Source organism: Durio zibethinus, chromosome 12 (assembly GCF_047325235.1).
Source record: "Durio zibethinus cultivar Kanyao isolate XHJ-2024 chromosome 12, ASM4732523v1, whole genome shotgun sequence".
NCBI classification, from domain to species: Eukaryota; Viridiplantae; Streptophyta; class Magnoliopsida; order Malvales; family Malvaceae; genus Durio; species Durio zibethinus.
The window spans coordinates 381250-408087 of NC_143173.1; the positions used below are offsets into that span (position 1 = coordinate 381250).

Consider the following 26838-nt stretch of genomic DNA (forward strand, 5'->3'; position numbering starts at 1 on the left):
CATCACATTTTTTTTTTTCCTTTTTGACTTAATCAAAATTACATTTTTGCGTGAGAAAGCACCATTGTTTGGGACCCCTCATCCATCATTCATGCATGCCACACATTTCTTTACTATTCCTAATGGCTTTTGCTACTATAACCGCCCCGCCCACGATTTTTCTTTTTTTCTAGACATTTCATTTCGCCTTGAAATAAGAAATTGTATTGATATTAAGTATCACAAAAAACATGTTAACTAAAATAAAGGAGTAAATAAAAATAGATAAATAAATAATATGTTCCATTGTTTCCATGGCTACTTCTTAGACGGTGAGGTCCCCTCTATACACCCGAACTCATTCATTTATTTAACATTTAATTAGTAATTTGTACAATTTATACGCTTCGATTTTATTCATAAATTTTTTAGTAATAGATCTTTCATAACGAGATCTATTTTATACAATAACAATATGTAATTAAGGATATTAATTGGATAATTGATCTTGTTAGTCCGTTCTTTACAAGAGTCTTATATGTATATTATGGGTTAATTAGAATACATATACATATATATATATATATATATAATAAAGAACAAGATGCTTTTAATTTCTTTGAAAGCTCACCATCTTTATTGCTTTTTATCTTATTTTTTCACATAAGTTACAATCTCATGAAACTTATTAATGATGGATTTTTTATTTTTTTTAATTTGAAAAAAATTAATTATGGAAAAAAAATAAAAATCAAGGTCTTCATTATTCTATACAAATGAAAAAGAAATCAAGAAAAAATAATGTTAAAAAAAATTCCCAACGAAGTGAGGGCCGAAATTTAGTAAGAATAATAATTATAATAATAATAAAAGAAAAGAGGAATATTGGAAATATGTCTTCGTCAGTCGTTAATATTTATTATATTTTCATTGCTTTAGACACGAAACTGGGCCAAGTCTAATTTTGAGTCGTCAAGACAAATATATGGTCAAGTCATAAAAAAATTAGAGTTCACATCTATATTGAATCAAATTATATTACTAAATCCTATTTTATTTCAACGAATAGAAGTTATGAAAAAAAGGAAAACATCAAAACAAAATAGTCGATTTGAACTTTGTTAAATAATATATATTTAAAAAATTATAATTATAATCAAATGTAACATTTATATAATCAAATTTTTTTTTTCATAGTTAACATAAATAAAAAAAGAAAAAGTTTAAATTTTTTTCAAACCAAGTTCCCTCAAAACCAAATTTTTTTTTAAAATTTTATTTGAGAAAGGAAAAAATCTGAATATTGAAATAAATATTCATACAAAAAAACTTGATTCTTTTTAAGTAAAGTTTCAATTTTGAATTATGTAAATAAAAAAAATAAGCTTAAAAAATTTATCTCTTTATAAAATTTGATTTGATTCGACTTTGAATTGTCTCAGACCAAAAAAAAATATTCATGCAAAACTAAGAATTTCCTGCTTTTACTTTTCACACTGTCCACTTCCCATTTTGATCAGGTAAAGCACGCAATTGACATTGATATTAAAATTAAACATCTAGTTAATGTTGATATTATATAGTATCTAATTACAAATTCTGCAAATTATTATATTAATTCCACAAACGTGGTTTCCTTTAACTTTTTTGACTTCAATTCATTGGTCATCAAAAGAACAAGATAGGGAAAATTCTCTGAAAGTTGGGAGACCCTCTCTGTGATTCACCATTTTGGACGTTTATATAACCAGCAAATACTTATTGGAAAAGTCCCCAAATCCATAAATTGGATACATAGCTTTGGTTTTGATTCCTATTCTTCTGTTTAAAGACAGCAAAAAAATGGAATGTTTAGACTTGAACAAGTTGCCAGTGGGCTGTGTTTCTGTGATTCTGTCCCTCACCTCTCCACCAGATGCTTGCAAATCTTCGTTGGTATCAACAACTTTTCAATCAGCAGCAGAATCTGATTTGGTTTGGGAGAGGTTCTTGCCATCTGATTATCGTGAAATTGTTTCCAAGGCTAGTAATACCTTTAAGTTTTCTTCAAAGAAAGAGCTTTATCTACTCCTCTGCAATCCTGTTCTTGTAGCTGATGGGAAAACGGTTAGTTTCCAATGACAAAACTGCTTCACATTTAATGATATTTTACCAGATTTTATTTCTTTAATCTATATATTTTTTATATTTTACTCCATATAATGTAGAGTTTCAAATTAGAGAGATCAACTGGAAGAAAATCCTATATTTTATCCGCAAGGGAGCTTTCTATATCCTGTAGCAATGATCAAATGTTTTGGGTTTGGAAATCCATCCCTGAATCAAGGTCAGTGCTTGCTTTCTATAACCTGGAGCAATGATCAAACTAAGCAGGCAGATTCTGATACAAAGTTTTCTTGTCTTCAGGTTCTCAGAGGTAGCTGAACTCAGAACCATCAGCAGGTTGGAAATTCATGGCAAGATCAGAACTAAAATACTTTCTCCAAACACAACCTATGGAGCTTATCTTTTGCTGAAACTCGCTGACCGTGCCTATGGGCTTGATATACTACCATCAGAAACATCAGTTGAAATTGGCAATCAAGCATTCGTTAACACAGCTTATCTGCGTAGCCAAGACAGCAAGAAACAACAAATGGAAAACTTGTTTTATTCAAACAGGAAGCATATGCTAAAATCAAGGGTGATTGAAGGAGATGATCGGGTTCTGAGCAAAAGAGAAGACGGTTGGATGGAGATTGAGCTTGGAGAATTCTTTAATGGTGAAGATGATGAAGAGGTGAAGATGAGTTTGATGGAAGTTAAGGGTCAGCAGCTCAAAGGAGGTCTTATAATTGAAGGCATTGAAGTAAAGCCAAAAACATAATCCGGCAACAAAGATATTTTCTTATCTTTTTAAGGATCAGGTCGGGATGGGGACATGAATTGTCTTTGATAGATAGAATTACAGGTAGCTATTCGTATAGGGATAAGAGTTTTGTCTTCTCCTTTTGTACGTCAATGGCAAATACAGTTAGATTGAAGAACAAATATACAATATTTTCATTAATTTCTCACGAAAAGTACTACAAGAAATAGAAAAATAATTTTTTCATTTCATTGGGTCATATAGCCAACTTTTTCCAGTTCTGAATGAATAAACGTGCTGACCGGATATAAAGCTGGAGTCATTTCAAATGGCCCCAACGCGTGCATCCGAAGTCTTTATCTTATTTTTAGATTATGATTTCTTTTATAAAAAAAATAAAAATACACGTACATATGTACACATAATTGATTTTTTTTTTTTTTTTGCCTTCCAACTTTGGTAAAGTTTAAGGTGTGTGAAGGTTTATATGAAACTTCGTACTAACTCAAAATATTCGATTTTAGAATTAATGATATGTTTTATCTTTGAACAAAAAAGGCAAAACGACCTTAATGTGCTCATATGTGTGGCTTCATTGAGGCATTCTCACGATGTTCGAGCTCACAAAGAATGACTTGTCGAGGCTTCTTAGATAAGTGGGTTTGAACTTTCATCTCACGTGGAGTAGATTTTTTCATATTGAGAAAATTTGAGGTATGTACATTTATATGAGATTTTATGTTAACTCAAAATAATTGATTTTGAAATTAATTATTTATCCTATCCCCGAAAAAAAAAATTTTTTTAGTCAGTTTTTTTTTTTAATAAATGTCTCTTATCAGCATCATTTAAGGATTTAGTATAAAAAAAAATCAAGTAAGAATATTTTTTAAGTTCTCAATCTACCGTTCAACACTCTTACTCTAGTACTTAAGTAACTGAAAAAAAAAATTACACACATGAACACTTTCAAACCCACGACCCTCAAACGTGACATGCCAATTGATCCAAAATTCAATCCAAAATATGAGGAACATCTCTAATACAATATTAAGTTCACAATGTGTAAATGTATGCCGCACAAGCAAGCAATCGAGCAAACCCAAAATGATATTGGGCTTTTTGGATCCATGAACTGGCCCAAAATGATATGAGAGTACAATTGTAATTAAAACAAACAACGGAGGGGTATTATGGAAAAACGAAAAACCGATCAACCAATTTAAACTGAACCCTAACCCTATCTCCTCTTTCTGTGCAGCCTCCTTCTACGTTACTCTCAGTTTCCGTCTTTCTCTTCCATCTTCGTTAGCTCTGTCGTTTTTTTTTTTTTTTTTTTTTCAAATTTTCTTAAAAAATTTTCATTTATTTTGATTTAAAAATTTGCCGATGATGATAAATGTTTAATCCCAGCTCATTATGAGACCTTTTTAAAAGGTCTGGGAATTGATTCATAATCCAACATTTATCTGAGCGTAAACCTTTTTTTTTTTTTGTTGTCCTCTCAAAATTTGAAATTTTCTTTAATTTTTTCTTTTTTGCTTATTTTTAATTATTTCTTTTTTTTTTTTTGGAATTTTTGGTTGTGTTGTTGAATGTTCCCAGTGATGGTTGAAATTTTAAAACCATGCTAATTCTGATAATCCAATGATTAAAATATCATTTAATACATTCTGAGGGAACTATTCCTTCCATAAAATGTCTCTTTTTTCCCTACTAATTAAGATCAAGAGTCTTTAAGTGAAACTCGTTAACTTTTTTATTAAAAAATTTACATATTTTATTTAAAAATTAAAAAATTTTGTATATATAAATTTAAATTTTGATTAAATTATTTTTTTAAAAAAATTTTACCAACTTTATCTAAAAAATTTCAAAACAATTGTCTTCATTTTTCAAATTTGGCCACTTTTGGAGTAGAAACTTTGTTTATTGGTGACTTTTTAATATTCAATTTAAAATCAATCTTAATCATATTATTGAGTGATCAAAACACATGCTTTGGATCAAGCAAAAAATTGTTTCTTTTTATAGGAAGGAGGCAACGTATCGGAAAATCACATCAAATAAACCACAAACCCACATTTTGAATTTTAAATATATTGAATATTAATTTATTTTTTAATTTTAATGATACAAATTAATTAAATTAAATTTTGAATTAAATAGCTTTCGGTTAATTTGATGATTTGGTGGGCTGAATTCGATATGGCTTGAATTTTGGATTGGGATTTGGGTTTGTAGTGTTTCCAAACTTGCTTGGGCCTTCAGATGGTTGGTCTTATCTTCTCATTAATTTTTTTTTGTTTGATGAAAGTCTATCATTACGTCTCTGCTTATATATTTGAGAAAACAAAAAGAAAATTGTCATGAAATTTAGAAATTTCTCATTACTCGGCATAAACTGTAGTCTAATTTATTTTTTTCCTAACGATTTATGTATTTAAATTATGTAAATTATTAAAATTTATATATTTATATCGTATTTTATATAAAATTTATGTATTATAATTCGTATAAATATAAAAATATAAATTTTTTTATTTTATTAAATTTATATATAATTATTATTCAAATTTAAAATTTTAAACGTATTATCTTTATGTTATTTATTTATATGATATTTATATTGTATTATTAAAATTTAATTGGTGCGGGTTATGTATTAAGGGACGTGACATCTAAAACCGAATTCAATGGTTTGTCATGTGTCATTCAAATAATCAATCCTCCCTTCTTTTTTGGGGTTGTATGAAACATACCAGTTAAGAAAGTTTGTCTTTCTTATTTAGAAAGAAAATAGAAATCATGAAAGCAACATGGAACCGATTGACCCACAACACAATTAAATCCTCATATTCATGTGATATTTGTGAACCCTTGATCCTTCATTCATAATTTCCCTTTTTTAAGTTGTGACGAATGGAAAAGATTCTTGTTCACGTGGACTAGCAAGGGTTTTTGCCAAGAAAACAGGGGCTGTCCCCATCAGGCTCTGGGCCGAGTATTTTTAGTGCTTTAGTTAGCTCACCATTGCAGTGGCAAATGGTGGCATCTGGTTGAGCATTATCTCTTAATTTAAAGTACGATTATGATAATATAATATAAAAATAAAATATAAAATTAATATGATTTAAAATTTTAATGATAATTATATAAGAGTTTAATAAAATTAAAAAAAAATATTTTATATTTTTATATTAATATGAATTATAATACGTAATTTTTATATAAAATATAATATAAATATATAAATTTTAATATTTTATTAAATACAAATATATGAATTATCAAAATCCTTTTTGTATGATACCCCTCACCTTAATCACGGACCAACCCAACGCAACCCAACAACCTATGATTTCATGATTCCATGGGTTTAGAGTCCTTTGTTTTTATGATCTCTTTGTAAGTTTCTTTCATAAACTTGTTAGGCACATACCAGATTAGAATTTGATATATATATATATGTATATATTATCAAATAGATTAAGAAAATAGTAATAGAAAGATAAGGTTTGACGTTGGAACATCAACATTCAATACTAATTATTATTATCACTTTCAAGTATGACTTCAACCACTAGCTTCGGATTCAATATTATATCTAGCTAAGAAAAGAAAAGATCCACTGCATGATCCAAAAACCAAAATTAAGCCCATCTCTTTTGAATATCCTACCAATAAATTTTCCAGTTTTTGACAGTTGAAAATTCAATAAATCAAATATTTTCTTAAAATTTTAATACTAAATTTATATGATTTCTCTTTGTTCTATTTTTAAAATTTTTTTTGGGATATCTCAAAATTATATATATATTTTAAATATCTAAACTCTTACTTTTTTATATTTTAAAGTTATTTTTTATAAATTTTTAAAATTTTTTGACATTAAAAATTATGAAACTTTAATTTAATAAAAAAATTTGAAAATTTATTACTAAATACATTAAAATCAAAATTTTTTTTTTTATTTTGTGAAAATATTTTAAGATGAAATAACTGTTTTAAATTATAATCTTATCACTCTTTAAAAAACAATTACCTAAAATATAAAAATTACAAAAAATTTAAATTTTATATAATTATTTTTAGAAAATAATATTAAGTAACGATAATTTTTTTATAACTTTTATAAAAAAATTACAAATGAAAAAAAACAAAGAGAATTAGTTGAGTAGCTTAGCTATTTTGGTTAAAAAATTGAAATCCTTTTCAAATTGATGCCTGTTAAAATATCGAACCAACTTCGTGTTAAGATTAGGATGAAGATATTTCCAACATTATTAATTTTATTATTACAACTAAAAGACAAAAGATAATTATTAAATGCACCGAACCATGATCATCCAAGTCCTTGTACACTTCCCCGACACTCACCATCTCAAACCTCACCACAAAGAGCCACGTGGCTAAAATTTTCCGTGCCACCCTTCCTCTTACGTACTTTTCTTACACGTTACAAAGGAAACCGAAACTCCCCCATGTTTGAAGTAAGGCACAAAGCATAACTCAGACAAATGTCTAACCAAACCTTAAACGACATGTCGTCGTCGACAATAAGGAGTCTCAGCGAGATATCGGAGTCGGACACGATACATCTCGGTGTGGATCTCGTGTCGGCGGCTAGAAGAAATATTGGGTTCTTGAGAAGTGTTAATGAGTGCCAGTGGCTTCACCAAAGAGCAACAATTGCTGAAGCAATAAGGAGGTCAGCTTTTTTTTTTTTTTTTTTGAAGAGGTTGAATGTGATGAGAATTCTTTTTTTTTTTTTTTTGTTTTTTCTCTGTTTGTAGGTATGATAAGGTATGGATGCCGTTGATTTCTGATCTGACGGTGGAGGGGTCAACGCCTCCTATGGTTTTGCCACCTTTTGATGTTGAGTGGGTTTGGTTTTGTCACACCTTGAATCCTGTAAGTGTATACTATGCAATGCTTTTGAGTTTTGACTGTTAATTATGTTTGGTTGATGGGAGAGTGTGAGAAAATGACAAAGAAATTTCAAAAAGAAAAGAAAGTTTACATGCTCGTTTCAGTAATTTACTTGAAAGATTGAGAAGGCTAGTCTTTCTTCTGGCTTCTTTCCTTATTTTTTTTCTTGGCAACCAAACAGAATGTTGAATTTTCTTTGACTCCTTTTTGATTAGTCTATAATATAACCATGGTTTTACTCGCATTTTTCACTGTGAATTCTGTTTTCTGGGGTTTCTTTTTCCATTTTACCCAAAAAAGAATGATTTTTTTACAGGATGGTTATAGGAAATACTGTCTTTCAAGGTTCTCAAAGCTAATTGGAAAACCAGCAATTTTCAATGAAGAAAATGAAGAGTATGCATTGATGAGATGTAGAGCAATTTGGGTCCAAAAATGTTCATCTGAGCCTTTTGAGAATGAAGTTGAATCAGATTCTCAAGACCCACCATTAATAAATGAAGATATTTTCAATGACGTTCAAAAGCACAAGTTTTTGTATTCAAAACTTTCAGAACCCTATTTGTGTGAGCTAGTGTATTTGATAGCAGCTAGACAAAGATACAGAGGATTTTTGTATATGATGCAAAGATTTGGAGATGGGTGCTTTCGATTTGTGCCTGCTTTCGATATTCTACTAATGCTGCTGACTCATCAGGTAGATTTTTTAACCATTATCATTTTAATAAATAAAGTTTTTTAGATTCATTCTACTTGTTCTTTTATGATAATTAAGGATTAAGGTTTCTGTCATTGTTTTTATCATTCACGATTGTAATTGCAGCCATGTTTTCCATCAAGTAGTTTAGTATTTGTTTCTAAGTAGTGGTTGATAAAGACACTCATTAAGCGTTTGATAAATCCAGAGCTTAGTTCAAATGATTCATGTAGTCGTAAGTGGCATCCAACAGGTATTAGATTCAAATCCAAGCATTTGCAACCCCTTACCCTATCCCCAGGCTGAGGCTTCATTTTAACCAAAAGAAATATTTATCTTTTTGCGTTTAAATTACATAAATCTTTATAATTTGGTAGGTATTGGCTTTAATGAAAAAGTATTTTCCCAGCTAAATGCCAAAAAAGTAAGAGGTTTTGGAATTAGGTAAAGTGTGAGATTAGTTCCTCGAATCAGCCATTAAGTTGTAAAAGAGTTATTTTCTTTCTTTTATTCTTTCCTTGTTTCCTTTGTGTTGTCTTTTTTTTGTTATTGTTGTCACATATTTCATTTTTTAATGATGAACAATGAACCAGAGCTACCCAACAGTGTATGTAGAGGATTTGAAGGACATGTTGGATAATGTGGGCAAGGTAGTAGGGTTATGGGAGACTATAAAAGAAAAAGAAGTGGAAGAAACCAAGAAGCTATGGGAGAGAACCTTTGATCAACCTTATGAGAAAGCTGGAGGAGGCATAGCGGTGGCCAAGCCACCAATCTACTGGGAGGTTTCAGATGTAGATGTCAACACCAAATACAAGTCCATGATCCCAAGGTTCCTACTTGGGGTAATTTTAGCATCCTTACCTTCTTTAATTATTGATTTTTTCCCCTTTATTATTTTCTCTCTCTTACAATTCTTTGATGCTCTAGGACCATGAGGTCCATATAGCTTGAAAACATTATAGTTGGTAGAAGCACCAAGAGTCCAAAACTCTGTGAAACTTCTTTTGTGTAGCTTTTGTGTCTAATTAAGAAAAGCAAAAGGAAAATAATTTCCTAATTGATTCCTGACTTCATTATCTAGTTCTTTAGCTTCTTGTTTCCTTGTACTTTTTACTTGTGCTACTCTTGTAGACAGACTTTGGGGAGAAAATGATCTTTTATTAGATATTGTCTCTATATATATTAGGTGATGGAAGAATGACAAATTAATTTGGAGTTAGCATGTGTCCGGATCTAATTGGTTTCTTAGTAGTCCCAAACAAAAATTATAGGAAAAAAACAAAACAAAAAAGAAAGTATAACTCAGATGTTTTTAGCCATAGATTTATCTCGAGTGAAATGGTTTCTTGTTTTCTTAAAGGAGATCCATTCAATTTGGACATTCTTAAATTTCATTCTCAGTTTGTGGCATTGGATGAAGTTTTCTAGAAAACTGTAATATAATATAATATAATTATTCCTAAGAGGAGTGATTCATTTTTTTTTCTAACTACATCTTAGAAAAATTTCAGCTTCCGCAAGGCATACCAAGTGGTTCTTCAGTCTGGTATTAGCCATAAGGTTACTCTATCAACTTATAAACCTTACATAGGTTGATTTTATCGTGTAACATTGCAGGTATGTGTTTTTGTGAGGACCGATGCTTGGATGAAGGCAACAAATGGAGACACAAAACACAATTTTCTGCGTCTCCGGATGGTAAGATGTCACAGGGAGCTCAAGCTTGATAAATCCATCCCTAACGTTTCATATGATACATGGTGGAAAGCCTGGCATCTGTACTGTGAGTTTGGAACCAGAGGACTTATGGTTGAGCTTCGTGGTCGTGGTGGTCATTGCTTCAAAGGAAGTAAATTGCTGAACTCAATTGCATTTTATTGGAATGATTTGCTAAGGGCACCCTCAATTACTTTGACAAGAGAAAGTGATCAAGTGAGGATTGTTGCTTCTATAACTCCCCCCGCGCAAGCACCATACTTGTTGAAATGTGTGCCAGATAGAGTCACAGATGATTCAGGAGCCATGATATCTGATGTGATTCTGAAATTAAACAATTATCGGCCTCAAAAAGGTCGTTGGCTGTCTCGCACAGTTCTAGACCATGCTGGTAGGGAGTGTTTTGTTGTTAGAATAAGGTATGTTTTTGCCACTTTATCCTGTGTTTCTAAGTAAGGACTGCTTTTTATCTTATCCTGATGAACAGAACATCTATGTACCTACTTGATACAAAATTTTGGATTGCTGTGTGGCAGAGTGGGTGGAGGGATTTGGAGAAGAGGATCTGAAACTCCTTCTGCTGTAAATTGGGAGGATAGGATAATCGAGATACGTGAAGGCTCTTGGTCTTATGTTTCTGGTTCTATTGGTAGAGCTCCTGGTATGTTGCTTTAGCTTATTTGCTTGCTTTTTGTCAATCATTGTTTTATACTTTATTTATAGGTCTTGTGAGTCATTCCCTCATCTTGGCTGGTTAATTTGGAGCACACTTACACAGAGGTTCTGTGTTTCTTATTTCAAAAGCAATAAAAAATCATTGTTCTTTTCCTTTGAGGTCTGTCAAAATTTTGATATAAGTTTGAGAGTAATGATGGGGTTTCCCTTATCTGTCTCATCCTTAGCAACCCAAAATTTTCGTTGTCAGGGATGAACCACCTACTAGTTTTCCATTGTCCAAATCTTCCCATAAGCATCTGAACTGTTTTTGTTACATGCTGTGGAATCTAATTTAAACATTGCTGCTGCTATTGTTGCCATCTAGTACAGAGAAAGTGGTAGGAACAGCTACACCAAATGAATCTCCAGAGCCGAGGCAAGCAGTATGGCATTTTTCAACAGGAGATGAATTACTGATAAATTGGGGATCTTCGACATCTAGTTCTGGCCTGAGTTTTTGTCTGAGAAGCCAAGAACCTTCAGATTCATCTGTAAGTTGAAGATTTTAATTTCTATCTACATGTCGAACCTTTGGATAGGAACCACTTACATTATTTTGCAGGTGATGTTATTGAGGGGACGAAAAATGCAATATCAAGAGGAGACAGCCAAGTCAATGGCAGAGTGTAAAGATAAAGCAACCAGAAGCAAACTAGCAGAAGATGAGAAAGAAGTTGATGATGGATTCGTGACTCTTGTAAGGTTCACAGAAGAGAACCCAACGGGAAGAGCAACAGCCCTGTTGAATTGGAAGCTATTGGTGGTAGAATTATTGCCTGAAGAAGATGCTATTTTGGTGCTTCTACTTTGTGTTTCCATACTCAGGACTGTATCAGAGATAAGCAAGGAAGATGTCGGAAGTTTGTTGGTGAGGAGGAGGTTGAAGGAAGCAAAACTCGGTGCTCGAGACTGGGGTTCTGTAGTTCTTCATCCTTCTTCACTATCCTCACCCAGCACTTCACCTTATCTACAACCATGGTATTGGAATGCTAACAAAGTGATGGCACGACATGAAGATGACAGCATCACAAGGCAAACGGCATCTAAACATTCACCTGTCGAGGGTGGCGATATGCTTTACAAGCGAGGGATCATTGCATAAGAAAAGATTTTCTACCATTTTTTTAATCAGAAATGGGAAAAATGCATAATGATGTTACAATTGCATATTTATTAATAAACGCATCTCAGGAAAGCATGTGCTCCCTGCAAACAGAAGCAGCTTTGATGCTGTTACCTTTCATATGCAACATGCAATCTTGGTCTGTAACACAGAAGGATGACCAGCATGTATCATGGGAGGTGCTAATGGGATTAACGCGTACAAAAAGAGATTTGGTATTGAAAATGACACCCATACAAATTTTAGTTGCTTCAGAGAAGCTTCTAATGGATGCGGTAAAATGATCCTTATTTTGTTCTGATTTGCAAGATTGTTAAGCACTTAGCACCGATATTTTTAGACTCTGAATCAATTATTTTTTACTTTTTGGCTTGAACTTGAGAAATGGGCATATACCATTTTCAACATTGGGAATAGCTCATAGATTTGGGTTAAGATTTCATTCAACGAATCAGTAAAGGTCACTCACATCAGACATTATCGTTAAGGAACATTCCAACGGTTAAAATCTAAGACTATTTTAAAGATTTTGAGTTGGAATCATGAGATGGACGATGTGGGATTTATGGACAGAGAAAAAGCATAGGAATCAGTTTGCACTATAAAGTTGCCTATCTGTCTGCTGTTTATAATGAACTGTATAAGCTGTTTTGATTATCAGGAGCCATGACTGACATTTTTTTTTTTTTAAAGTTTGAAAAACTGAGGATTATCATCCATGTGCCATGTGATGTACAACATGATTCTAGAATTATTTCACCTTTTACAATTGGCATTTATAATTTTTTTTCTTTTAAAAATCAATATAAAAGTGGATTTTAATTAGAGATGACAGGTTGGATCCACATAAATTTTTGTTTATTTTGAATTTGATATGATTTGATATATTAAATATTTAAATTCGATTTTATATTAAAAATTATTTTTATATTCGAATTTGTAAGTATATAAAATTATAACTGATGTAATTAAAATTAATAATTTATTTTTAAATATAAAATATTATTTTTTAAATAAAAATAAAAATATAAATTAAATAAATAAAAAATTATATATGTATTGAATCAAATGAGTTTATCTAAAACTCAATTCTAATCCAATATGATCTTTTTTAAAAAGATTCGATCTGAATTAAAAATTTGATTTAAAAAATTTTTTTTATAAAATTGAATTGAATCAAAATTAGACAAATTTAAGTTGAATTATCAACCCCAATTTTAATACTTTAATTAGAAAATTTGAGAGCATTAATCTTGAATCAATTGCTCATCTCATAAAAGAAAGACCGTACAACATTCAACCGTTATTGCAGTATTTCTTTAATTGTTTCTCATTAAATTTATCATGTAAATCTTTTATATATACAAAGTATTAAACCTGTTTCCTCCAACTTGGGCTTGGCCACTAAACAAGTTGAAAAATGAAAAATAATTAATCTAAAACAAGAAAAGACCCCACTAGTGAATAATAATCAACTTACCATGATTACAATTAAATTCCTATTTAATTAAAAGAAAAAGGACAAGTCCCCCATCCCCATCATGGCCTAAAATCAAGATTCTATTCTTTCTTGGGTAAAAAAGAAAAAAAAAAATCTCAAGATTCTAGATGCCTAGGTGTGAATTGTGTACTGACTATTTATAAGAGAATTTCAAACATCACACACCATAATAATAATATAAAATTTTAATTAAAATATATATTCTTTTCGTCTTTTTTTGTTATTTTTCTCAAAATTATATTTTCTTTTTTTATATCTAAAATTTTTATTTTTTATATTTTACAATTATTTTTATTGATAATTTTATAAAAAAATTAAAATTAATTTTTTAAAATTATATAAAAAATAATAATATTCAAATAATTTGAGATGAAAAAAATTATAAATTAATGTAAAAAATTTTTATTTAATATTTCAACAAAAATTTTAATTATATAATTTCATATTATATGCTTAGTAATTAACATAAAACAAATCTATCTCTAAATCATAAGTCTTAACTTTGAATTTGTCCTCTTTGATTTATTTATTTATTTTTTGAAATTTCAGAGTCAGAACGTAGACAGATAGGTACGGTCCCTTGCACGTTACAGGAGGGCCCCACAAAAAAATAAAATTAATTTCCACGTCATTAACCGTACAAAACAGTGATCTTTCCGACCCTTTTTTTCGACGAAATTGCGGTACAGCATCTTATAAAAATGAATAATCCAATCCTAATCTATTTACCCACGATTCTCGTACTTTTCAGTACTACTGCCTTACTTTTGTTCCCATCACCTCCTCCTTTCTCCACGTGTCCTTTTCATCTCTGTTCCAACCCTCCTTCTTCTTCGCATCCAACGGCCCAGACGTGCTGTTGATTTCTAGTGTAAAAGTCATTAAACTCATCCAACAATAAGAACTGGCCACGTCATGAAAGTTCAGTTTATGTCCACGTGGCGATTTTCTGTGTGGGAAACTCAGTTTAAAGATGTGATCCGGTTCTCAGTTTAGGCGTTGCGTTGCCTTTCTCTTCATTTCCTTCTCCAACGTGTTCACAATTTTTTCACTTTCTCTGCAACTCTTTCTCCTATCAAAAGAGCTTTGATTTTTGTTTCTTCTCTGAATCTAAGAAAACCCGGAAAAAATGAACCCGACCCGAACGACCAGTTTTAGACTGATTCGGACTCTCTGTAAACCGACCCACCAACCTCTCCTCTACCTCCGAGTCGTCTTCTTGTTTGTTCCAACCTGAAAAAGTCCCCCTAAAGAGAATCCTTAAGTTTTTTTTTTGGCTTTTTAAAATCTTATTTTTTGCTAAAATTTGAAATGCTGTCGTCTCAGTCGAACAAGAACATTCTTAGCTTAACGGAAGATCTACTCGTCCGGGTCCACGAGAAACTCGCCGACGAGTGGGATCGGAAATCGTTCCGGCTAGTTTGCAGAGAGTTTCTCCGAATTGACTCACTGACTCGGAAGCATCTCCGAGTTCTTCGAATCGAGTTCTTGCTGAGTCTTCTCCAGAAGCACCCTCAATTGCAATCTCTTGACCTCTCCGCTTGTCCCCGCATTGACGACGGATTTGTTTCCTTGCTCTTAAATCGGGTTGGTCGGGGTTCGAACTCCCTGAGATGGGCGAATTGGACTCTGGGACTGAAGAGTCTAGCACTGAGTCGAGCGACGGGGTTGAGGTTCTCGGGTTTTGAGATGTTGGCACGTGCATGTCCGTGTTTGGAGAGTGTAGACGTGTCGTATTGTTGTGGGTTTGGAGACAGGGAAGCAGCTGCCTTGTCGTGTGCGGTTGGGTTGAGGGAGTTAAAAATGGATAAGTGTTTGCAACTTAGCGATGTCGGTTTGGCGAAGATCGCTGTCGCGTGTTTGAAGTTGGAGAAGTTGAGTTTGAAGTGGTGTATGGAGATAACTGATCTCGGTGTCGATCTTTTGTGTAAGAAATGCTTGGATATGAAGTATCTTGATGTGTCTTATCTCAAGGTTGGTGTTTTTCTTTTCATGGTTTTCTCTTTCCTATTCCTATTAATACCGAAATAAAGGGTTGATAGAAAAATGTGTGGAAATTGAAGGGTTGTTTAAGTTATGGGGTTTCTGAATTTATCTTTTTTGAAGGATTTGCTTCTTCAATGCCATGTTTGGTTACTGAGAAAATAGACGGAAAAAATGATAAAAGATAAGCGTTCACTCAGCTTTGGCCAAAGCAAATTCTTTGTATGCTTTGGTTTGTGCTTTTAGGAGGTGAAAGCAGCTCTAGAGTAAACAAGTTGAAAATCTATTAAATTTCTTGTTACCTGTTTTAATGTATTTTTTGGTTAATATTATGCCTTTGATATTTGAGTTTTGGTTTGTTTTAGGTGACAAATGAATCACTTTATTCTATTGCTTCTCTACTGAAGCTGGAAGTTTTGGGTTTGATGGCCTGTCCTTTGATTGATGATGTTGGATTACAGTTTATTGAGCGTGGATGCCCTTTACTAAAGGTAGGAAACTTTGACATGTGCTGACAAATGTTTTGCATGTTGATAGTATTCTTTTAATAATTGAACCAAGTGATTACAAAAGAATTCAAAGTAAAATTTTGAATTATGTTTACTTTTTGTAGGTAATTGATGTATCAAGGTGCGGTGGTGTGAGTTTGTCTGGTTTAATCTCTGTCATTAGAGGCCATGGTAATCTTCTGGAGCTTAATGCAGCTTACTGTCTTTCAGTAAGTAAAATTTCTTGGCTGCCTGCTTTTTGTGTTTTGCCAATGTTATTAACAGCCAAGATCATGTATCTGATTTCTGTTTGTAGTAGACTGTAACTTTACTATTTCAATTAATGGTTGCTGAACCTTTCATGACAGGACCTTTCTACAACCCTTCTGCATTGGATAAAGAACTTAAAGCACCTTGAAATGATCAGAATTGATGGTGCTAAATTTTCTGAGTCTAGTTTCCAAGTCTTTAGCACCAATTGCAAGTCATTGGTAGAAATTGGGCTCACCAAATGCGTGGGGGTGACCGACATGGGCATAATGAGACTTGTATCTGGCTGCTTTAATTTGAGAATCCTAAATCTAACATGCTGCCATTCCATTACTGACGCTGCAATTTCTGCCATAGCTAACTCGTGCAGAAAGCTTTTATGCCTGAAGCTAGAGACTTGTAATATGATTACTGAGATGGGTCTTTGTCAGCTTGGATCCTTTTGTTTCCTACTTCAGGAGATCGATCTAACAGATTGTTGCGGTGTAAATGACAAAGGTTGCATTATTTTAAGTGATTTCATCATAATTCTAGTTTGTTTAACTTTATTGGTTACAGTCTTGAACCATGCTCTATTTTCGTTTTATTTCCCATTGTGCAACTTATTATTGCAGCTTTACTCTTGACATCCAATACTTTTGGTGACTTTATCAGGCTTCCAACTTCATCACTATGTTCAATTGATTACTATGTTATCTTATCTGCAGGACTGGAATATTTATCTAGATGTTCTGAACTATCATGCTTGAAATTAGGACTTTGCACAAACATATCAGACCAAGGACTCTTCTACATCAGTTCTAACTGTTCTAAGATTCATGAACTAGACCTATACCGGTAAAAAAAGTTTAAAAATCAATTCGAGAGCAAAGTTATATTTACTTGAATTGTTAATAGAAAGGTAAATATCTGTTCATTTGGACTTGCAGGTGTACAGGTATTGGTGATAATGGCATAGATGCTTTATCTAGAGGTTGCAAGAAGTTGAAGAAACTCAACTTGTCATACTGCAATGAAGTTTCTGATAGAGGGCTAGGATTTATTGGTCGTCTAGAGGAACTTTCTGATCTGGAACTGCGTGGACTTGTTAAAATTACTGGTGTGGGTTTGGAAGCAGTTGCAGCTGGATGTAAGAGACTGGCAGACTTGGATTTGAAGCATTGTGAGAAACTTGGCGACTTGGGATTTTGGGCACTTTCCTATCACTCAAGGAACCTTCGACAGGTACAGTTTGTCTGATTTGAATTGCATGATGTCAGTGGTGTCTTCTTACTATAATACAGGAACATAAATTTATAAGCGTGGATGCGGATATGAAAAGAAAGGATTGGGAGGATGTGGAGATATGAAAAAAGAAGACTGATGAGAAAGGAATTTACCATCCTACTGAACTCACTAGACAGATGTGTACGGTAAAACATGGATAAAACATAAGTTTGGCAAATATGATCCTCTATTGTCACTTCCAGTCTTGAACATAAAACTTAACTAATCTAAAAACCCCACCTTCTTGGGTCTATGCTGCTGCTATTGTGGTGTTATTCTATTCGTCTTTAATGCATCTTTGAACCAAGAGCATTTCTCCAGTTTTGATTCAATTAAGTGTAGTTCCGCCTTATTGATGGCAAAACCCTCACTTTCTAGTTGGATTAACTGGAGACGACGTTCTATACTTAGTCCCTTTATTCAGTCACCCATATCTATTCTTTCACATACAACATAAACGACATGCATGATGGGAAACCAAATGATGGAATGTATATAGAAACAGATGGAAACTTTATCTTCATGAAAATGGAATTTCTATTGTAAGTCTTTTGGGAATAATATATTTGAAAGTGATACAAGTCCTTTATGTTGGCAGATAAATTTGAGCTACTGTACCATCTCTGATATGGCATTGTGTATGGTGATGGGGAACTTGACACGCCTGCAAGAGGCAAAGCTTGTGCACCTGCGCAATGTCACAGTTGAAGGGTTTGAACTTGCACTCAGAGCCTGCTGTATACGGATCAAAAAGGTCAAGCTACTTGCCCGTTTAAGGTTCTTACTTTCATCAGACATTCTTGAAAACCTGCATGCTAGAGGTTGCATCATAAGGTGGGATTAGATGATTTTGTATTGAAACTACATAAGGAGAATAATGAATAAACCCCTTGTGCCTTGTCCTTGGCTTGGGTTAGGAAAGAGTTTAGCGTCAGCTTTCAGGTGCAGAATGAACTAATTACCTTATTATCTCCCTTTCCATTTAAAGTTGCAACTTATAACCTCTTCCAAACGTTTTCTTCAGAATAAAAGCCATGTTTGAAGTTTCTATTTTGCTTTAGCATAATAGGGTTTACTGTTTAAGTTACTTCAGTTGGGACTTGTTTTGACCATGCTTTACATATTTGTATTTTGACAGTATTATTTTATCTATCCTTCTAAGTATGCTGTTGTGAATTCATGGTATCATGGCCAAAAATAAGTTTGAATGTCCATTTTTGTCAACATAACAGTCGAAAACTTGGAATTCTAGTATTGAATGAACAAAATCTAAACTTGACTCGGCTTGCTACTATATATGCATGGAAAAAAAAAAAAAACAGTTTTCATCTCTGAATGCTTCGAATGGTCAACGTGGCAGATAGGCTTGTAATCATTTGCAATGATAAAGAGGAACAATTATGGGAACAATAAGCTGGTTTTCTCTTATGCTTGGACTTAGTCATCGATTTTACTTCATTCTCTGAGTTTAGAACAATCGCATGGGGAATCCGAACTGGATAGCTTAATATACCAACCTGCGGGCCTAATTCCAGAGCCCAAGCCCTGGCTAGATGCTTCAATGTGAAGTGTGAATCGTCCGGCGCAATGGCTTGACTTTGGTGTTACCTAGCGTGAAAATAACAGCGGCCATCTTGACCAGCTAGCGGCAAATGGTAAAGAACACAAGGGTTGGATCTTAAAAGAAGGTGAAGTCATAACGCAAGAGACAACTCCTTTCTTTCAATGCAAACAATACCTGAATTCATTGCATATAAAATTAAGTTCTTTAAAAACCGCAATCATCGACCTCTGGCTTTCTCCTCCCATTCTAGCCCCTAAAAATATGGATTTCGTCAATTCTCTTCTTATTCTCTTACTAGACCTTCATTCGACGCAATACCTGATATTCCCCTTAAGAGAAAGAACTTAAGCACTCAACCATTGATCGGACAGGCGCAGGCATTAATAACCAGGATTTATGGCTCTCAAATAGACAAGCTGAGCTTCAAAACTTGGGGCCTCAAACCCCATCATCAGTTTTACATGTTGCTCTCAGGGCCACTCTTAATAAAGCAAGACAACCCATTGAATCAAAAACAAAGTTCACTGGTTTGTCTGTTAGTTATCGTGAAGAAATAGCAATCGAAGATTGCAAGGAACTCCATTTTTCTGTCTCGGAGTCGGGCCTGGTCTTTTGCTGAGGTTAAAAAAAAAATCGTGATGGGTATAGAAATGCTCAATACGAAGGGAACCTGAAAGCTTGGTTGAGTGCTGCATTGAGGAACCAAGACACATGCCTTGAAGGATTTGAAGGCACAGACCGCAGCCTTGAGAGCTTCATCAGAGGCAGCCTGAAGCAAGTTGCACAACTTATTAGCAATGTTTCAGCTATGTACACTCAATACATAGCATGCCCTTTCGACCACCTTGCAATAGCACTTTCACAAATACAAGCTCAAATTTTGGTCCTCACTTTCACGTTTCTTGGGTTTAGCCCATTAATTTACGACAGAAATCGAAGATATTTAGAATGTCTTGCTTGGGCAGCAACCTTAAATATGAAGAACAAGAATTAAGGCTTTTGATTTGATGCATGGTAAGGCTTTTTTCCCCCTTTTCCACAAAGATTAAAACAAACCCAACATGCAAAAAGATTAATAACAAATTAAGGTTTGATTGTTGACCAAATAGATAACCTAAATGTCCAGTGTTGGTATTGTCTAATACAAATCTCGGATGTGCTCAACTGTTTGTGCTTAGTTGATGTTGGACCCCACCAACTCTAAGATTTCATGTGACCTGTTCTAACTACGATTGGTGTTCTCGATTAAAAAGCATCCAGGATTTTATGGTCTTAATTAAAATAAAATATAATATTGGTTGGTGTTCTCAATTAAAAAAATCCAGGATTTTATGATATTAATTAATTAAATTATGGTATTAATTAAATTTTATGATATCTCATATTTATTGAATATCATATTTTAAATATTACTATATGAATCAATTGAAAATAAGAAGATATTTCGATAATTATTATGAATCTGAAATCAGAATAATAACATTTATGTATGATTGGTTGGTAATGAAATCTGCTGCATAAAAATAATGACATGGATGAAAATTTCTTAGGATTATTCCATTTTGAGTGTTTCATCAGACACCCCTCAACTTCGTTCCTAAGCATGATTCGTGCCCTCCAGGTTGCTAGTGTCTAGCCGAGCTGAACGTAGATTACTTGTCATACACTTTAGACAAAATCAATTCAAAGGACAGTCTTGACAGCTTCCTGGCTGATGATTTGCATGCTCTTGCTTAGCGCTGCTTTAACTAATGTACAAACTTGTTTTTAGGGCTTGAAGGGACACCATATGCTTCAAGCATCATGAATGGCCTATTACCGTCTATATCAAATGGAACAAAGTTCTACAGTGTCGCTCTTGCACTTTTCAGGCATGGTTGGATTCGTGGCTTTACCAATTGCCAACAGGAAGAAACCATACATTTTCTAATTTGGGAAATGGCAGAAATGCTCCTTTACCTTTGATAATGTCAAGCCATGACCAAGCAATTTATGAATCTGCAAGCGGATAAATGCATAGTCAAACAGATGGGGAAGGAGTTTCTGTGAGTCAAGTAGCGGTTGTAAATCCTGATGGAAGTGGCAATTTTACCACCATCAATGATGCAGTGGCCGCAGCACCAAATAATACCGGTGACAGCAACCAACACTTTGTGACTTATGTGGTTGCTGGCGTTTGCAAAGAGTATGTTTCCATACCAAAGATGAAGAAGAATTTGATGATGATCAGTGATGTTTTTAACACGACCGTAATCACAGGAAATCGCAGCGTTGTTGATGGATCGACCAATTCAATTCTGCAACATTTGGTAACTTAGAATTTAGCTTTTAATCCTGTTGCAATATGCTCTATTCTAAATTTAGTCTTTAACATAATCTTACATTTTTATTAAATCACAAATCTCCTGCAGCTGTTGTTGGGGAGGGGTTTGTTGCAGTGAATATAACATTTCGTAACACAGCCGGACCTATCAAGCAACAAGCCGTCGCAGTTCAAAGTGGGGCTGACATGTCCACATTTTACAGCTGCAGCTTTGAAGGATATCAGGACACCTTATCTCTCAGGCAATTTTACACTGCTTGTGATATTTATGGCACCATTGACTTCATATTTGGCGATGCTGCCGTTGCCCTCCAAAACTGTAACATATATCCTCGACTGCCGTTACCAAACCAATTCAATACCATCACTCCACAAGGAAGGACTGATCCTACCCAAAACACAGGCATATCAATTAACAATTGTGTCATCAGAGCTGCTGATGACTTGGCCTCAAATACCGGGACGACGATAACATACCTGGGAAGGCCTTGGACTATTCAAAAACACTTTATATGCAAAGTTTCATGGATAGCTTGATTGAACCTTCAGGTTGGAGTGAATGGTCTGCAAATTTTGCCCTTGATACTCTTTACTATGCAGAATATAGTAACAAGGGTCCAGGATCAAATATTGATTCCAGACTTTCATGGCCTGGATACTATAGGAATATAAATGAGATTGATGCAGCTAACTTCACCGTGTCCAACTTCATTCAAGGTGACAGCTGGGAGTTCCTTTTCATGGGGTTTTGTTTTGAATTACAACCAGATTAATTTGATTTTCAGCTTTATTTGTTATTAATCTGTCTCTTGAAATTTATTTATTTTTTCTGTCACAATTTTTGAATTGCACTTAATTGTACCTTTGGATGTTAAATTCTATATATCATCAAGTTTATTTTTATTGTTATTATGTATGATCATTTCAATATCACAATTCCAGAATCAGACAATTTATTCTTACAATCAATCATAAATATTTTTAGCTTCCACCAAATAGGTAAAAAAAAAAAAAGAAAAGATGATGCCCATTTCTACATTTTACAACGTTAAATGGAGTAATTTACTTCTTTTGCTTAAAAAAAATAATTTACTCCTTTAATTAAAATCAAATGCCTTTTAAGGTAATTAACTGAAAAAGTTATTTTAAGTACTAATAGTGTTCCGTAGCCATAGTGCTAAAAAAGAAATCCATGAACATTCATTTATTACTACTCTATGCATTTCCATTTTTCTTCATTTCTCTTCTATTTTTTTTATAAAAAATCTAAAATCCATCTTTTTATTTTATATATATTTGGTTGCAAAGAAAGGCTAATGCCCTTACAAGCGAAGAGGGGATGACGGAATCGAACTTATGTCTACATAACTTTCAACTCATCTCTTGATGGAATCGAATTTATGTCTACATGACTTTCAACTCGTCTTTTAATTATTAGATTAAAAGAGAAAAATCTAAAATCCATCTTTGATTGTATATACGGGAGAGTTTATGAAGTTAAAGCAAAATTATTTTTAAATATAGTTACAATAATGTTTTTATATATTTAAAGTTGAATTTTAATAAATAAAATAAAAATTTTAATACTCTATCGATAAACCACGTAAATTTTGATCTCGTAACTTGATTTCATGAGAATTGCGGTGGAACATATCATATCACTAAACCTTTACATGGCACAACTAATCACAAATTGTTAATTCATAATAAGTAAATATATATTTCTTTAAATACTTCAAATGGGCAAATTCTGATTAAAAATAATAATAATTTAAAAGTTTTCTGCTCCTCATCATACTCTTGAAGAACATGAAACTTGCCCATGAACAAAGAATTTTCTGCGATACTCTCTATTAATTTCTTGAAGAGGTTTTAGTTTTATGTTGATTTGCAAGCAGAGAAGAAAAAAATGATATACATCTTGGAATTAGGTTATAGATTGTAAAATCATTTAGTGTCCCTTAAATTATTAAAAAGAAAGGTCAGATTTATCTATTTGAGGTATTTAAAATAATATTTATTTATTTATAATGAATTAACAAATGGTTATAATTGAGTCATGTTAAAGTTTGTTGATAATTTTTTCAAAACCGAATTCGTGACATTAATAGATTTGATAATTTAAAATAAGACACAAGATATAAATATGATATGAAAAATAAATATAAAAATAATATAATTTAAAATTTTAATAATAATTATATATAAATTTAATAAAAATATATATTTTATATTTTCGTGTCGATACAAATTTTAATATATACTTTTTACGATATAAATAAATAAATTTTTATATTTTACATAATTCAAAAACACTAATTGTCAAATTTAACTAAACATTTGTTTTCTTGTCCCATAAAGGTTGTGGGTGAATGGTGGTAAAGTTGTTTTCCTTAAGCCATATATAGATTTCTTAATTACAGTAATAGGAAGTCAATAAGACCGGTTTAGGAATGATCAATTGGCTAAATTAAGAGGGTAAAAATGTTTGATAATGGTTTGCAACCTCTCATTTTTTGGAAACACTAACAAATTTCTAGCTTCTCATTTGACTCTCCAATGTCCTTTCCAAGCCACATATTTTGTAGCTAAAAATAACCAAAGCCATTTAGCCCTTTTGTTTTTTTCATCTTCCTTATATTACCTGGTAACAGTTCTTATAAGAATCATCAAAAACCACGCTCCGATTGGGGCTCTTTCGATTCGAAGGAGTTGGCCATCGAATTTGGTGTCCCTCTTTCATTAGGGCAGCTCTTGGTGCCTAATACGGGGACTGTGTGATCAAGGATAAAGAAAGTGGTTTTTTTTTTCACTTTCTTTTCACAATTCCCTGGATTGAAAGGTATTGAGAAGCTATATAAATTGAAAATGGCGAGTTCAGATGATGAACAGAAGAAGAAGAGAATCGCCATTATTGCGGTTTGTTCTTTTTTGTTGGTGGCCATGGTGGTGGCTGTGACAGTTGGGGTTAGCATCAATGAAACCAACTCCGATGAAGAAACCAACAAAGGAAGTAAAAATTCTCAGGTATCTTCCTCAATGAAGGCTATCAAATCCATTTGCCAACCAACAGATTACCGGAAAACATGTGAAGAGCAACTCCGTGCCGAGGCTGGAGAAACCTCAGACGTCAAAGAACTTGTCCAAGCTGCATTCAAGGCCGCGATGAAGTATGCATCTCAAGCTGCCAAGAATTCTACTACCTTGAGAGATCTTGAAAAAGATCCAAGGTCGAAGAAGGCTCTAGATGTCTGCAAACAACTAATGAATTATTCAATAAATGAACTCCAAAAATCATTTAACCAGATTGATAAGTTAGATGTTACCAAGTTTGATAAAATGTTGGCTGATTTAAAGATTTGGTTGAGTGCTACTATCACCAACCAACAAACCTGCTTAGATGGATTCAGGAATACGACGACGAATGCTGGAGAGAAAATGAAGAAGGCATTGAAAATTTCCATGCAACTCAGCAGAAACGGCCTTGCAATAGCCGCTGAGATGTCTACAGTGCTTAAACAATTACAAATTCAAGGTATCAGTCGTCGGCTACTCCAGGAAAATGAACTTCCAGTTCTTGGGCATGCTGATTGGTCTTCCCTCTTAGAGAATAGTCCCTGGAACCGTCGTCTACTCCAAGAAAGTAAGCTTCCGGTTCTTGGCCATAGCGAATTTGAGATTCAGCCGGGGGTTCGGAGACTCATGGCGGCTCATCCATCCAGAATCAAGGCTGACATTGTTGTAGCCAAGGACGGAAGTGGAAACTTCAAGACCATTAAGGCTGCAATGAGTGCTATCCCCCTGAATGCAGCCAAGCCTTTTGTCATATATATCAAGGAAGGTGTTTATGAGGAGAATCTCGAATTCGGTTACAGTATGATAAAAGTGGCGCTAATTGGAGATGGTAAAGAGAAAACCCGAATTACCGGTCGCCTCAACAACGCTGAGGGTGTTCCCACCTTCAGGACAGCCACAGTTGGTATGAATTAAGCCTTGATTAACAAGAGAAATGCTTTTCTTTCTTTCTATCTTTATTTTCTTCTTTTGTTTTAAAAAATTGATATGTCCAACGAATGCAGCTGTAAATGGAGACTACTTCTTTGCCAAAAACATAGGGTTTGAGAACTCTGCTGGGGCTGCCAAATTCCAAGCTGTGGCCTTGATGGTTATATCCGATTTTGCAGTCTTCTACAACTGCTCGATGGATGGCTACCAGGACACACTTTACGTTCACAGCAAACGCCAATTCTACCGCGATTGCACCGTCAGTGGAACAATTGATTTCGTTTTCGGTGATGCAGCTGCAGTTTTCCAGAACTGCATATTCCTGGTCCGCAAGCCACTAGATAAACAGCAAAACATTGTTACCGCCCAAGGCAGAATCGACGTTCGTCAACCAACAGCAATCGTCATTCAAAACTCCTCATTCATCGCTGCTCCTGAATTGGTTCCTGTCAAGGACGAGTTCCCAACGTACCTTGGCCGTCCATGGGGGAATTTCTCAAGGACAATCATCATGGAGTCTTACCTTGATAACTTGATCAAACCCGAAGGGTGGACAATTTGGGATGGTCCGTGGGGCCTAAAAACTTGCTTCTACTCTGAATTCAACAACCATGGCCCTGGTTCTATCAAGAGAGCCCGTGCTACATGGCCTGGGATTAAGAAAATTACACGGAGGGCCGCCCTTGGATACACCCCAGGAAAGTTCTTCGATGGTGACTCCTGGATAAAGCTTAGAAGAGTGCCTTACACGTCAGGTTTTTTCAAGAGCAAAAGAACAAATGTGCATTTGAAAGCGTGATCAAATTCGATGGTAGCCAATTGACAAGACAATAAGTAGATCATGATCATCATTTTCTTTTGTTTCACAACTTCATTTTTCTTTACTTAATTTCTTTATGTACCAAATGCTTAATTATTAAAAGAATTCATTTAAGAGGACTAAAATTTTTTCACTCTCTCCATTATCTTTAGAAGCTTGCAAATTCAATCAATCAAAGGTTACTCCATTAATTTATATTTTAAAAAATCAATAAATTAATGGCTGGGATTCCTAACTAATTTAAACCAATAAATAAAAAAAATTAATTTCTAAACTCGTAAAAGGAATCCCACAATTTCAACTATCATTTTAACCTTCATTTTATCATGATATATGATATAAATTTTCTTATGTATATAATAATATTTATTTTATCAATAATCGCATGATGTGTTAATATATTAAATTTTTAATTTTAAAAATTGAAATTTAAAATTTGATATTTTTGAATTAAAAAATAATATTACTTTAAAAAGAAAAAACACTAAAAACAATCCAATTTCTTTTTTTCCTTTTTTTTTACTTCTTAAAAATTGATATGAAATTAGGCACTTAATTTAGTTTTTTCTTCTTTTTTTTTTTTTTTTTTTTTTCATTTTTGCT

The 26838-nt window shown here is 33.3% G+C and overlaps 4 protein-coding genes, 2 non-coding genes and 1 pseudogene across 9 annotated transcripts; all 7 read left to right on the forward strand.

Moving 5' to 3' along the window:
* The first annotated feature begins 1619 nt into the window (after positions 1-1619).
* On the forward strand, positions 1620-3078 carry LOC111296521 (F-box protein PP2-B15-like). Its single transcript, XM_022890871.2, has 3 exons — positions 1620-2085; positions 2187-2305; positions 2386-3078. The coding sequence occupies exons 1-3, from the start codon at positions 1822-1824 to the stop codon at positions 2843-2845; spliced, it is 843 nt and encodes a 280-aa protein (XP_022746606.2). The 5' UTR covers positions 1620-1821; the 3' UTR covers positions 2846-3078.
* Positions 3079-4209: 1131 nt separating this feature from the next.
* On the forward strand, positions 4210-4307 carry LOC149515489 (small nucleolar RNA snoR69Y). Its single transcript, XR_016326391.1, has one exon. It is a non-coding gene; the product is annotated as a small nucleolar RNA snoR69Y (small nucleolar RNA).
* A 117-nt stretch (positions 4308-4424) lies between these two features.
* Positions 4425-4511, forward strand: LOC149515490 (small nucleolar RNA snoR53Y). The gene has a single exon (XR_016326390.1). It is a non-coding gene; the product is annotated as a small nucleolar RNA snoR53Y (small nucleolar RNA).
* Positions 4512-7322: 2811 nt separating this feature from the next.
* LOC111296107 (uncharacterized) lies at positions 7323-12501 on the forward strand. Of its 3 annotated transcripts, none has more exons than XM_022890163.2 (8): positions 7323-7538; positions 7624-7741; positions 8076-8456; positions 9050-9301; positions 10077-10594; positions 10712-10836; positions 11223-11383; positions 11455-12501. In XM_022890163.2, the coding sequence occupies exons 1-8, from the start codon at positions 7348-7350 to the stop codon at positions 11992-11994; spliced, it is 2286 nt and encodes a 761-aa protein (XP_022745898.2). In that variant the 5' UTR covers positions 7323-7347; the 3' UTR covers positions 11995-12501. The 3 variants fall into 3 exon arrangements, with proteins under 3 accessions (XP_022745898.2, XP_022745896.2, XP_022745899.2); XM_022890161.2 differs by having other exon boundaries at positions 10077-10566; positions 10663-10836; XM_022890164.2 differs by lacking the exon at positions 8076-8456 and having other exon boundaries at positions 10077-10566; positions 10663-10836.
* Positions 12502-14514: 2013 nt separating this feature from the next.
* Positions 14515-18701, forward strand: LOC111296917 (F-box/LRR-repeat protein 3-like). The gene is made up of 7 exons (XM_022891397.2): positions 14515-15490; positions 15865-15990; positions 16113-16217; positions 16356-16755; positions 16965-17094; positions 17187-17481; positions 18122-18701. Exons 1-7 carry the CDS (start codon positions 14828-14830, stop codon positions 18365-18367), a joined length of 1965 nt encoding a protein of 654 aa, XP_022747132.1. The 5' UTR covers positions 14515-14827; the 3' UTR covers positions 18368-18701.
* Positions 18702-19347: 646 nt separating this feature from the next.
* On the forward strand, positions 19348-22313 carry LOC111296237 (putative pectinesterase/pectinesterase inhibitor 20 pseudogene; annotated as a pseudogene). The gene is made up of 3 exons (XR_016326237.1): positions 19348-19970; positions 20638-21396; positions 21499-22313. The product of XR_016326237.1 is annotated as a putative pectinesterase/pectinesterase inhibitor 20 pseudogene (transcript).
* A 1786-nt stretch (positions 22314-24099) lies between these two features.
* LOC111296511 (putative pectinesterase/pectinesterase inhibitor 28) lies at positions 24100-26360 on the forward strand. The gene is made up of 2 exons (XM_089768874.1): positions 24100-25389; positions 25490-26360. Exons 1-2 carry the CDS (start codon positions 24279-24281, stop codon positions 26212-26214), a joined length of 1836 nt encoding a protein of 611 aa, XP_089625000.1. The 5' UTR covers positions 24100-24278; the 3' UTR covers positions 26215-26360.
* The last annotated feature ends 478 nt before the right edge of the window (positions 26361-26838 follow it).